General features: G+C 42.7%; 2 protein-coding genes across 2 annotated transcripts in view; both read left to right on the top strand.

Annotated features, from left to right (window-relative positions):
- B4GALT1 (beta-1,4-galactosyltransferase 1) overlaps positions 1-13,221 on the top strand; it is a 202,947-nt gene that overhangs the window by 56,386 nt on the left and 133,340 nt on the right. The window lies entirely within an intron of this gene.
- Positions 195-13,115, top strand: SMU1 (SMU1 DNA replication regulator and spliceosomal factor). The gene is made up of 13 exons (XM_080362578.1): positions 195-243; positions 283-368; positions 1,180-1,390; positions 1,498-1,650; positions 2,208-2,318; positions 3,056-3,184; positions 4,503-4,622; positions 4,994-5,110; positions 5,295-5,422; positions 8,432-8,558; positions 9,856-10,023; positions 10,402-10,554; positions 11,208-13,115. The coding sequence occupies exons 2-13, from the start codon at positions 343-345 to the stop codon at positions 11,304-11,306; spliced, it is 1,542 nt and encodes a 513-aa protein (XP_080218704.1). The 5' UTR covers positions 195-243; positions 283-342; the 3' UTR covers positions 11,307-13,115.

Genomic DNA, 13,221 nt, shown 5'->3' with positions numbered 1-13,221 from the left:
GCTGCCGCCCCCGGGCGCCCTAGCACCGGCCCGGGCCCCCGCAGCCCCGGCTCCCGCTCTCCGCGGGGCGGGGGCCGACACCGCCAGGGGGCGCCCACCCCTCCCGCCGCCGCGGCGCCCGGGTGCCGGCGCGCGCACACCCCGCCCCCTCCGCCGCGTGACGTCAGCCTCGCGTCACGTCCGGCGCGGCGTGGCGCGATAGGAAGCGGCAGCGGCGGCAGCGGCGGCAGCAGAGTCCGCGGAGTCTGGAAGCAGCAGCAGCAGCAGCAGCAGCAGCAGCAGCAGCAGCAGCAGCAGCAGCAGCAGGAGGCCTTGCGTGAGCGGTGGTGACGGCGGATCAAGATGTCGATCGAAATCGAGTCCTCCGAGTACGTGTGGCGGCGGCGGGGACGGGACGGGAGGGAAGAAGAGGGGGGAAGAGAGCGGGGAGGAAAGGGGAGAGGAGGGGAAGAGAGCGGAGAGGAGGGCCGGGGAGCGGGCCGAGGAGGGCCGGGGAGCGGGCCGAGGAGGGCCCGGGAGCGGGCCGAGGGGGGCCCGGGAGCGGGCCGAGGAGGGCCGGGGAGCGGGCCGAGGGGGGCCGGGGAGCGGGCCGAGGGGGGCCCGGGAGCGGGCCGAGGGGGGCCCGGGAGCGGGCCGAGGGGGGCCCGGGAGCGGGCCGAGGAGGGCCGGGGAGCGGGCCGAGGAGGGCCGGGGAGCGGGCCGAGGGGGGGCCCGGGAGCGGGCCGAGGGGGGGCCCGGGAGCGGGCCGAGGGGGGGCCCGGGAGCGGGCCGAGGGGGGGCCCGGGAGCGGGCCGAGGGGGGGCCCGGGAGCGGGCCGAGGGGGGGCCCGGGAGCGGGCCGAGGGGGGGCCCGGGAGCGGGCCGAGGGGGGGCCCGGGAGCGGGCCGAGGGGGGGCCCGGGAGCGGGCCGAGGGGGGGCCCGGGAGCGGGCCGAGGGGGGGCCCGGGAGCGGGCCGAGGAGGGCCCGGGAGCGGGCAGGGCTGACGGTGCTGTCCCGGCGGCGGGATGGTGGCGTGAGGGGCGGTGGAGCTTGGTCAGCGCGGGAGCCGTCGTGCGGCGGAGTGTCCGTGGGGAAGCGGCTGATCCCGAGGCGATCGGGGACTGAGGGCTGTGGCGCGGAGGCCGCGGGGAAGGGCAGCCCGTGGGGCTGGTGCAGTGACCGAGCTCTGTTCTCCCGCAGCGTGATCCGGCTGATCATGCAGTACCTGAAGGAGAACAGCCTCCACCGGGCCCTCGCCACCCTGCAGGAGGAAACCACCGTGTCCCTCAACACCGTGGACAGTATCGAGAGCTTTGTGGCTGACATCAACAGCGGGCACTGGGACACAGTGCTGCAAGCCATACAGTCGCTGAAGCTGCCCGACAAGACCCTCATTGATCTCTATGAACAGGTGAGTGAGTGCAGGTTGTGAACAGACTTGTCTGGTCTGGGTGCAAGTGCCTCTGTGGAGTTTTCTGTTTACCTTTTGCTGATGCAGGTATTTGTCTCTTTGTGCAGGTTGTGTTGGAGTTGATTGAGCTCCGGGAACTAGGGGCTGCCAGGTCTCTCCTGAGACAAACAGATCCCATGATCATGCTGAAACAAACTCAACCAGAGCGGTACATCCACCTCGAAAACCTTCTGGCCAGGTCTTACTTTGATCCCCGTGAGGTATGTTACACTGTTCCTAGAGACCTCACAGTGCTGTCCTACATGGGTCCTAGCATTGGGTACAAGCTGCAAATGGTGTACAGCATCTTTTTCATGCTGGGAGTGAGAACATGCAGCTTCCCAGTTTGATGATTTTACGCATTTTATAAAATCCTTGGGAAATGATGTGTAACACTTGATCACGAGGTAGCAGAACAGTAGTTTTGAAGTCTACTGCAGGGGGGAGTTTAGGGATTTATACCTATATCCTGCCATAGGATGACATCTCTGCTTTGCTTTTCCTGTCTCATATAAGCAGAAGAAAATGCACACTTTCTAAATAAAATTGTCATTGTACAATAACAGTAATAACAGGGCAATCTTTCTGATTGATTGCGTCAGTCTGATATTTTTGGTGAAAGCATATCCCAAATGTTTCAAGGGTTGGTGTTGAAGAGAAGGGCTGTTTTGAATGCTTAACAGAAAATTAACCTGGAGGGGGCTTCAGTTCAGAACAAGGAATGTGTTTATGGAAAACAGTTCAGAAGAATCACTTGGTAAAAATAACTTCTCTCTAGGCATACCCAGATGGAAGTAGCAAAGAGAAGCGGAGAGCTGCTATTGCACAAGCTTTAGCTGGAGAAGTCAGCGTGGTACCTCCATCTCGTCTTATGGCCTTGTTGGGGCAGGTAATCTTTGAAAAATATTTTAGTAGCTATGTCAGTTTCTGTAGAACTTTGCCATAGAGGAGATTATTTTCAAAGTATGTCCTAACACACTCTTTCCGTTGTTATACTTACAACTCTCTTTTGATTCTCAGGCTGTTTTAATTGATACTCTATGCAGACAGTATTTCTTGTATTTTGCTGCTTGATGGCTTATGTCTTACTTTTTAACCTCATAAGTATGCCAAATAAATTTTCTTGGCTGACAAGTGTGTCCTGCGGCTGAGAGCAGCTCTCTGCTGAAGGGGCTATGTAAGGTTCCATCTTTTGAATTTTTAATTGTAGTTTTTAACTACAATTTAATTTAATTGTAATTTTTAATTTTAATGCACGTAGTTCTAGGCAAAAAGACCACAGGTTGGATAATTTAAATTAACACAAAATTGGACTCACACTGTGTGTATGTACTGTGTATTGCATACTGAAGGTAGAATGAGAAGGCTGAGCCTGAGTCATTCTCATTTGTGAAAATCATTTGGGAATAACTTTCTGTTCTGTCTGTGGTCATGAGTTAGGGAGTATAATCTGGTAAGTCTAGTTTCAAGTAATTGTTTGCAGGGTATTTGTCTCAAACTGTGCAGGTGTACAATTTGTAAGGGTACAAGAAACTGTTGCTGCATTGTGTTGATTAGAAGCGTGTTTTGATGAGGAAGATGTGTGCTGGCTGGTACCTAACTGTGTGGCTTTCAACTTCTCAACAGGCACTGAAATGGCAGCAGCATCAGGGTCTGCTTCCTCCTGGCATGACAATCGACTTGTTCAGAGGAAAAGCAGCTGTGAAAGATGTAGAAGAAGAAAAGTTCCCCACACAGCTGAGCAGGCATATTAAGGTGATGTTATGTTTGGTTTTGTCTGTGTTACTACAGTTTATGGTTTATGTTGGAAGATAAGAGTAAACCTTCTGAATTCTTCTGTTCTCTTTTTTGTTTTGTAAGTATTTTCCCTCCTCTGTCTTTTGTGGTTTTTTTGTTTTGTTTTGTTAAAAAACAAAAACAAAACAAAACAACAACAAAAACAAAACTTCTCTGTGCTTTATCCCATCAGGCGACTTTTGATGAGAATCTGAAATGAGGTCCCTTAACATGCCTGGGTGCTTGTGGTATTTGTGGATGTGATGAATGTATTAACTGTTTCTTTGGTTTCACAGTTCAGAATAATTCAGTTTTCAAAAGTGGTTTACTTAGTCCCCTTCTTTATTTGTGCAGGGAAATACTCATTTCTTAAAATTCAGTGTGTGCACATTAGCTTCTGTGAACCACATAAGTTTTGATCATGAACTACTACATACCAGGTTTACTAATATAGTCGATATCTCCTTTCCAAGGATTTTATAATATAGATTTCAAAAGGCAAAACTGTGCTGTAATGACGTTGTTGTCCTGAAGCAGTCACAGTATGGAGCAGACAGTTTCCTCCTGTGAAAGCTTTTCAGCTTCACCAAGCAGTTCTGTACAGTGAGGATTGTTACTTCACTGTAGTAGCTCTACCAGTTTTCACAGTGAATGGAAGTAACATTTTTCAGAAGTAACGAGTTGGAAATTGTAAAATAAATTTGTTGTGTTCAGTAGCAGCTTGGTAAAAATGTTTTATTAGAACTTAATTTGTTTAGTTTACCAGTACCGATCTTGGATTTTTGTATTGACTAGTGAAAACTTTTTGTCTGTACTCTGTTGTCGTGAACATTTTTATTTAAAAATTTAAAATTTAAAAATAGTATATAAAAATACCAAATATTGTCTGTGACAATTTAACTGGAGAAATATCATTCCAAGCGAAGCAACTTGTACTACTTCAGGAATTTCTGAGGTCTGCTAGTGATAAATGATGGGTATTGGAAAGATGTTTGCTAACATACACAATTCACTGCAAATCAAAAATGTGAAGACAACCAGCCCAACTGCTGCTGTAACTGTGGAGTGTTTGATATGTTTCACAGATAATACCAGACCAGAAGGAGGGTTTATGTTTTGAAGTTCTAGTATGTAGGTGTTGACAGGATTTTTTTTTTATCTTAACATTAAATTTGTTGGATGCATACCTCTAGAAAATACGGGGTTTTGCCACCAAAATGAGACTACAGTTTTGTTTTAATGATTTGCTTCTTTCAAACTGCTTATTGGGCTTAATTTCTTTTCTCCTATAAAACAGTTTGGGCAGAAGTCACATGTGGAATGTGCTCGGTTTTCGCCTGATGGACAGTATCTGGTTACTGGCTCTGTTGATGGTTTCATTGAAGTGTGGAACTTCACTACTGGAAAGATCAGAAAAGTAAGTTGCAGCTTACTTCACATGGGTTTTATTTGTTGAGGCTATACTTTACTTGCTTTGATTTCTTGGGGACTGTGAATCTGAAAAGGATGTCTGCTTGGATGATTCAGATATTGGTCTGGAATGTTTACATGGGTTTAATTGTCTGGTTTGGACTTCCCTCTACAATAACTTTTTTTTACCTTTCTGGATCATTGTTGTTGCATTTAAAATGGTGACAGTAGCACATTGCTATTATTAGAAGGCTGTGTGGCCTACTTGATGATAGGTGATAAAATATAACCGAAAGTGCTAGTACTTTGTCACTTTACCTTAAAATATATTTTCTTGAATTCACTATTTTGACTGGTGGAACTTCTGCTTTCATTTAGGATCTGAAGTACCAGGCACAAGATAATTTTATGATGATGGATGATGCAGTGCTGTGTATGTGCTTTAGCAGAGATACAGAAATGCTGGCAACTGGAGCACAAGATGGAAAGATCAAGGTATAAATCTTTTTATGGTGTATGTTGGTAGAGTTGGAGACCAGATTCACTTGCAGTTGCAGTAGTTTTGCAATTCCTTATAAAAACAAATGAAGCTTAGCATTGCTCAGAAACAAATACTTATTGGTTCTGTGATTTCATAACAAAGTAACCACTTCTTTTTCACTTGTTGTTTCTTCTCCAGGTGTGGAAAATCCAGAGCGGGCAGTGTCTGAGAAGATTTGAACGAGCACACAGTAAAGGTGTTACATGCCTCAGTTTCTCTAAAGACAGCAGCCAAATTCTTAGTGCTTCTTTTGATCAGACAATCAGGTAAATAAACTAAGAATGTGTGAGCTACAGTGCAGGAGAACAGAAAACAGAATTTTCTTATTGAGCAGTTAAACTTTTTAATATAGATTGGTTTGACCTGGGATTTGGGAACCTATGAATGGGAGTCTTTATAAAAACTTTGGAGTTGCTTTGGTGCACAATCCAGTTAGTGTAGTTTAGCAAGTTGATAGGGTGTCCGTTCATTTAGAGCAGTTGGATATGAGGTCTGTCTGAAAAAAATCTAAGGAAGCACATCCCTCTTAATGTGGTTGGGCTAACCTGAACAAACTTGCCATTGCCTGACACCTTCCATGTTCTAAGACTTAGGTCCACACAGTTACCGCAGCTTACCTGGTTAAGAAATAATGTGATAAAGCAATGGATTGTTGTGGGACAGATATGAAGGTTGTCAGGTTTGCATCTGTGGTTTAAGAAAATTCAGGCATCTGTGCAACCTATGCAAGGCAGACTAGGCATAAATTATAAACCAGTTTAATTTAGAAGATACCTCTAGAGGTCTCTAGTACAACATACTTCTCAAACCACAACTAACCTTTCAGTTAGGACAGCTTGCTCAGGGCCCTGTCCAGCTGATTTCTCAAAATCTCCATGGGTGGAGACCCCACTGCTTCTCTTGGCATCTGACGTAGGTCTGTACAGCTCTCTCAGAAGATTCTATTTGGACATAAGGAATGACGTTTTGGTTTTTTTCCTTGTAACTTAAGTCTTTTATGTCTTGTCCTTTATCTGTGCACTCTGAGAAGAATGTGACTCCATTTATTCTTTAAAATCTTGTTAGGTAGTGATATTAACCAAATAGTTACAATTTTTCAGGTGTTTAGTAAGGACTTTGGTATCCTTTATTTTATTTTATTTTTTTTTTTTCCCAAAAAATAAAAGGGTCATTGCAGGACAGATAAAAGCAAGAGTATACGTTAATTGTAACTTTAAATACTAGCAAATAGTCACACAAATACTCAACTTCAAGTTAGCATATGGTCAGCAACCTCATAAAAACCTTGTTCCTGCAGCTTTTAGCATCTGGAAAGTGGTGCTTAACATTTCTGTAGTGCAGTAATCCTGATCCTGCACCTATTTGATGTCTTTTTATGGAGTGGAATTTGCTTACTGTTGGGTAGATTTGGTTTGCAACAAAGCTCTTCTGTTGCTATGCAGACACTTTGCTGTAGTTGAGAGTTGCTTAAATCATTTTTTACTAGTTCACAATTATTTTTCATCTTTGGGATTATTCTGATTTACTTAATAGTAGTTTAATTTTTGTCTACAAGGAAGACAGCAATTAGATGCTTCTGAACTTTCAGTTCTCTTGGCTGAACACACCCAGCCCTCTTCATGTATCACATGTAGCCCAGCCCTCTGGCCATCTTAGTAGCAGCCCAAAACTGAACACAGTCCTCCAGTGGTGGCTACACCTCTACCAAGTAGAGGGGAACCTTGATCTGCAGATGGTGTCTCTCCTAATGCATCTGGTGTGTGGCTGGGTTTCTTCAGTGCCACAGCACACTGCTGGCTGTCACTGTCTTCTCCCCAAGGCCTCCCAGGTCCTTTGTTACAGACTGCCTCTGTGGCCAGTCAGCCTACAGCTGAGTCTGATGCCTGAGGTGGTTCTGCAACCGCCTTTTCTCAACATAGAATCATAGAATCAGAGTGCTCTGCGTTGGAAGGGACCCACAAGGATCGAGTCCAACTCCCGTCCCTGTATATGACAAGCCCACAGTTCACACCATGTGTCTTGAGCATGTTGTCCAAATGCTTCTTGAACACTGACAGACTTGGGGCCTGTTCCAGTGCTCCACCACCCTCTGGGTGAAGAACTTTTTCCTCATGTCCAACCTAAAACTCCCCTGGCACATTTTCCTGTGCCATTTCCTCGGTTTCTGTTGTTGGTTGCCAGAGAGAAGAGATCAGCACCTGCCCTTCCTCTTCCTCTTGTGAGGAAGCTGTGATGAGATGATAAGGTTTCTCTCAGTCCATCTGTCTGGTTTGTCAAGGTTTCCAACTTCCTCATCTGTCTTTTTGAAAATTGAGTTGCAGGATATGGGACATTGTGAATCAGATTGATTCCGTGCTTGATGACTGTATATATTTTATGTTTAAATGAATGGCATTATGTAATGTGTTTAATAGCTCTAGGCTCTTGCCTGTATTGTAAAACCCAGTGTTATTGCTTTAGATCAACATGTATGGGTCTGGAGGCAACTGCACAGTGAATGAGCATTACAAAACATCTTAATGAGAGGTGTTAATCTGTTTAAATCCTGACACATGTGAACCATAGCATAAACATTTTAATTCAAATTATGTAAGGTTGGTTGTTTAATCAAAGACAGCAAGCTTCAAATGGAATAAGGAATTTCATTCTCAAGACTTCAGATTTCTTGAAAACTGTATTTCTGTAGCCACTTTAGTACCTACTAAAATTTAAGGCTGATACCAATTGGCAATATAATTTCCTTTTAAATAACTGAGCAAACTCTTCCCAGAGTTGCACCAGAAGAGACGGTGACAGCAGCTTGCAAAAGAGAAAATCTGGCTGGGTATAAGGACAGACTTTTTTCTTAATTCAACTAGACATGGCCTTGCTCAAGGCCCTTAGCAAGCTAACATCATTTAAAGGTTGGATTTGTTTTCAGAAGTGCGTTGGACTAGAGACCTCCAGAGGTCACTTCCAAACTTAATTAATTCTTTAATTTTTGTTTTGTCAGCTTCATAGTTTCCCCTTTCATAGTCCTATTGTGTAATATGTACAGTGTATGTTACATACAGGTTCATGAACCTGAAGGTAATTGATATTTCCCTAAGCTTTTCAAGGGAACATGTAACATCTTTGTTGAAAGGGGCTTGTGATAAAGACTTCTGGCTTGCAGGTTTTTAGCCCTTTTTGTTGCTGCCTATCAAAGGTATCTCATATTTAAAACATGTTGAAGCCAGAGGATGGTTGAGACTACTTCAGTTGCTCACTCTGTTTTGCCCTCTGTTGTGTGACAGGATTCATGGTTTAAAATCTGGAAAAACTTTAAAGGAATTCCGTGGTCATTCTTCCTTCGTCAATGAAGCTACTTTTACCCAGGACGGCCACTATATTATCAGTGCATCCTCTGATGGCACAGTGAAGGTAAGATAGCATTTGCCCTTTTTAAGTAACACATTCAAACTCTTTGCATGTTGTAGCTGATTGGTTCTAACTGCTGCAGTCATTGGAGAAGGATTTGGGGTTACCTGCAAAAAAAAGTCTTTCTGCTTGTGGCCTTTGCTGTAGATTGCTGTAAATGGGAACTGATGAAGTTTCATACTCTGCTTACAGACTGCTGCAGAGCCTTTTTCTGCTGTGTTTTATGAAAGGAGGACACAGGTGCACTACTTACCTGCCTGGTCCTGCCTTATTCTAGAAATCAAATTGTCTGTGACACCTCTTGTCCTAGAATGTGGGGATTCCCATGTCTGAAATAACGTCGTTTTCCTGCTTACTGTGTTGGACATCTGTTTGTTTCTTGGTGCTTAGGAGTCCCTTGCTGTGCAAGCTAGGTAATCTAGCATTAATGAAACTGATTGTAGGAGCGTTAAGTTTGGCTTCTAGTCTCAGCAAAGAGTGTACTACTTAGTGTGTAGTAGTTAAGAGTAGTAAAGCATTGCTGTGCACAGGACATTACTGGTTAATAATAAATAAGTAAATTGATACAGAAACAGCTACATTAAGTACGGCATCGATGCAGGGCACAGGGTCTGGGTAAACAGATCCGATTTATAGATGTGGCCTAGGAGAGGGTGACAGATTTTGCACATATTAAATTGGGCGTTACTTAAAATTTGCATTCTTTGTTAGACTGCCCCTGATTGTTGGAACAGCATAAGAAGGTGCTGTCTTTCATTTCGATTGTACTAGTGTATTCCACAGATAGTGAGTTATCTTTTATTTTAAATATCCAACAAGCAGTTTCGTTTCCTGTTTCTAAACAGCTGGAACAGCCTGGTGTTGAGCCTGTAGCAGCTGCAAACTGGAATGTTTCTCCCAGTGACATCAGTGAGGCTTTGCTTTTTCAGTGATTTTATGTCTGTCTTATGTAAGGCAAATTGCATGTGCAGAGGCTGCACAAATATTCACAGATACTAGCTAAAACCAGAAAGCAAGTCTGGACTCGCCCCTCAGGGAATATGCTTAATGAAAGGGAGCCAGGCTGAATTTGGATAATGGAAATTCGCTTGCAGTTCAGTTATAGTGAAACTGTTCCTGGTGTTCACACTTCAAAATAAATGCAGCAATTTATTTTTAAAAAATCTGCTTTCAACTACTGTTGTTTGGATTCATATTTCCCTTCAGCAGCCTTAGAAGATCTGAGTCCTGTATCCTGAATCAGCTTGGTTTTGTTTAGTTTTTTAAAGCTAACTGGTTTTACATTTATGTTTCATACTAGGTTTGGAACGTGAAGACGACAGAGTGCTCAAACACCTTCAAATCTCTTGGCAGCACTGCTGGGACTGACATTACTGTGAATAGTGTCATTCTGCTGCCTAAAAACCCAGAACACTTTGTTGTTTGCAACAGATCAAATACGGTCGTCATCATGAATATGCAAGGACAAGTAAGTGATCTTACTGATGTTCTTTCAAGTCTCTTTCTCTCTCTCAGTCACTTTAACCAGTTTCTTTGGCACTCTTAATTACCTAGCCTAGGTTTAAACTTGATTTCTCCGGTTTGCTTTCATGGCAGACTCTGTACCCAGTTTATAGAACAGCTTGGCTTGCAGAAAGCAGTTGCAGCTATGGAGAGATCCTTTGTTCTAATCACACCAGTACTGCCTGTATCACAGTATCATGTTTGGGATTGGAAGGGACCTCAAAAGATCATCTAGTCCAATCCCCCAATATCTGTGGGATATCTAGATATCTGTGCCCTGAACATAGTAATGATGAGCTGTAGTTTAATCACTCAAAATATTTTTGTGGGGTTATCTTTACAGATTGTAAGAAGTTTCAGCTCTGGTAAGAGAGAAGGTGGTGACTTTGTCTGCTGTGCGCTTTCACCACGTGGTGAATGGATCTACTGTGTTGGTGAAGATTTTGTGCTGTATTGCTTTAGCACAGTGACCGGCAAGCTGGAGCGAACTCTGACTGTAAGTTCTTAACTTTGAGCTTCTACAGAGATATAAGCACAAGATGATCAAAACGTTTGTTATGTATGAAGTCCATAAAGAGAAGTCTGTAAGGACAAATCTCGTACCAAGAAATGTTTCAATTCTAGCAGCCATGATTGGTAGCAAATGCATTCCAGAACATTTCACTGTAGAATATCTTTAGGCTTTTTTAGAGCCATTTCCGTTTTAAAAGTTATGAAAATATTTACCCACCAAGCCAAGAATGAATTGGTTCAAACTTATTTGAACTAGAGCATGTCTTGATCTGGGCTCTGGCTGATGGAGAATCTGACCAAGCTGTCAGATTTAAAGCTATCAGGCTTGGATTAAACTAAAGAGGAATACCAGCCTGAATGTCTAAATTTAATGGAGAACACTTAGATGTCATGGATTTCGGTGGATGTAAACCTCCACTAACCCTTCCCTCACCCAACAAAAAGTAATTGCTGTGTCACAAAAATTGTTTGTATTGGAACTTAATACTGAGGGAGCATGTTCTTCTGCTTTTGCTGTATGTACAAAGCATGTTAAACCTCAGTCTAGCTTTCCTCTCATTTTTGTTTGAAGAGAGTATTTGGCTTGAATCTGCTAGAGGAAAGATTTCCTGATCCATCTTTCTGCTTATCCTCTAGGTTCATGAAAAAGATGTCATTGGCATTGCTCATCACCCCCACCAGAACCTGATTGCCACCTACAGTGAAGATGGCCTGCTCAAGCTCTGGAAACCATAGCCTGATTTTACAATGAACTATGAAGTGTACCTGTTAGTTGCAGGTTATTGATGTTTGTCCTTTAACAAGGTCTAAACGCACAGAGTGTGATATTTGCTTGATTTTCAGTTCAGGTTTCCAGAGAATTACATTTTTACTCCTTGGTCTAAAGTTAGGTAGATTGATGCTTAAATATAGCATCAGTTAATTTCAAATACTTTTATCAGAGTAGCTGAAGCAACTTCAGTGAGAGGTTTTTTTTCTTCCTCCTGAAGTCTGTACTTTTCCTACAGTGTTTGTAAAAGTTGAACAAGCTAGGAACTATACACATTTACAAGTGGTTGCTGACTTCCTAGAATACAGTAAAATGTATTTTTGAGTGAATTACGTGACATGGGAAAACTGTCACTTCTCCACTTCTGAAACAAAAGCATAGTTTTCCTTGAATTCAGATGAGGCTACTCTATCTTCAGCTTGACAGCAGAGGCTTTTCTAGTCCTGTGAGTTTTGCTGTGTTAAATTTTCACTATAATTTCTCCGGTTATACCTAGTAAGTAGTTTCATGCAGCTTTGTCCGAATGAAACTATTCTTCCCCATCTCGCAGCACTTCCTGCTATAAACCTGCCTACTGTAGCAGTGAGATAAGCTGATTTTGGGCTTTTTGTTTTGCCGTTTTTGTTTTGTTTTAGTTTATTTCCAGGCTAAAATTAATTATTACCTGGGCCCTCTTTCTGTAAGTGCATAGTGTCTTCAGCAAAAGCTGGTTTACATAAGCCAAGTTCATAGTGCTGCAATGCTGCACATGCTGAAGTTGTTTTTTTTGTTTTTTTTTCAGTTTACTCAGTTTAGCTTCTTACTTTCTGATTGGGGATACTTAAGCTTTAAATAATTATTTGTAAGATTTTTTTTTTAAGTGTTTTTAAGTTTCTTATACCTGTGGACCTAGCTAAGTTTATACTTAGGTCCCACTCCATGATAAAAAAGTTTCAGGCTCTTCAGTTTGGAGCAGATGATTAATGTGTTTGAGATCCTGACTAATGTACACTATTGTGAATGTACACCAGAATCTCCTAAAGTCTGACCATAATTTTTCTAGAATGCAGCAGAAAAAGAGGTTTTGTCTGTAATGTCGGGACAAACGTGTCTAGATTTGGATCTGCTGCACTGTGTCCTGCATTCATCTCTTGTAGGATGCTTTTCCGCCACACCAGTCTTTTAAACAATAATAACTTCTCTTTGACTTACTAGTTATTAGTTCTAATTTAAATAACCATAGAGTTTTTGTCAGCTGAAGGGCTTCATCCTAGTGCAAGGGTTGGTTCCCAGCTGGTGACTGACCTCCTTCAGCACTGACCGGTGCACTTGGTTGGTCTGTGTTGATGTTGGTCTAAGGAAATGCAGAAAAAATTCAGCATAACTTTTCACATAGCATTGCTTGTTCACTACAGTTGTAGTGTTTAGTTTTATGTTTAGCTGTAATGTTTTGATTCCTAAATTTTTTACTTCCATAGGTATGGAAATAAAGGTTTTTTTAGATAGCAAAGTGTGATTATTTTTCCTGTCCAGAAAGACACTGGTGTGTCAGAAGCATCTGACAATAATATATCAGACAGGCTCCATTGGCAGTTACTACTTCTGATACAGTAGAACATCTTGACAAAATATTTTCAGTATGATCTAACTTGTGGTTCATTTTGACTTCATATTACAAAGAACTGCTAATCCTTAATGTAAACTATATTTTACATTGTTTGTTGAAAGTAGTTGTAGCAAATAAAACTGTCAGAATCCTGAATGTTTGAAGATTGAAATAAATTCTTAAGCTTAAATGTGAGAAAATCTGGCATTTCTTCTTTTTTATTTAAGAGTTTCAGAGTTTATTGCATCGAGTACTCAAGACAAAAAAGCATAATGTACCAATACATGTAACAGTAT

The sequence above is a fragment of the Nesoenas mayeri genome (genome assembly GCF_963082525.1).
Source record: "Nesoenas mayeri genome assembly, chromosome: Z".
In the NCBI taxonomy this organism is placed as follows: domain Eukaryota; kingdom Metazoa; phylum Chordata; class Aves; order Columbiformes; family Columbidae; genus Nesoenas; species Nesoenas mayeri.
The sequence above is the reverse complement of the archived record's forward strand: the minus strand, read 5'-3'. Positions and strand labels throughout refer to the sequence as shown.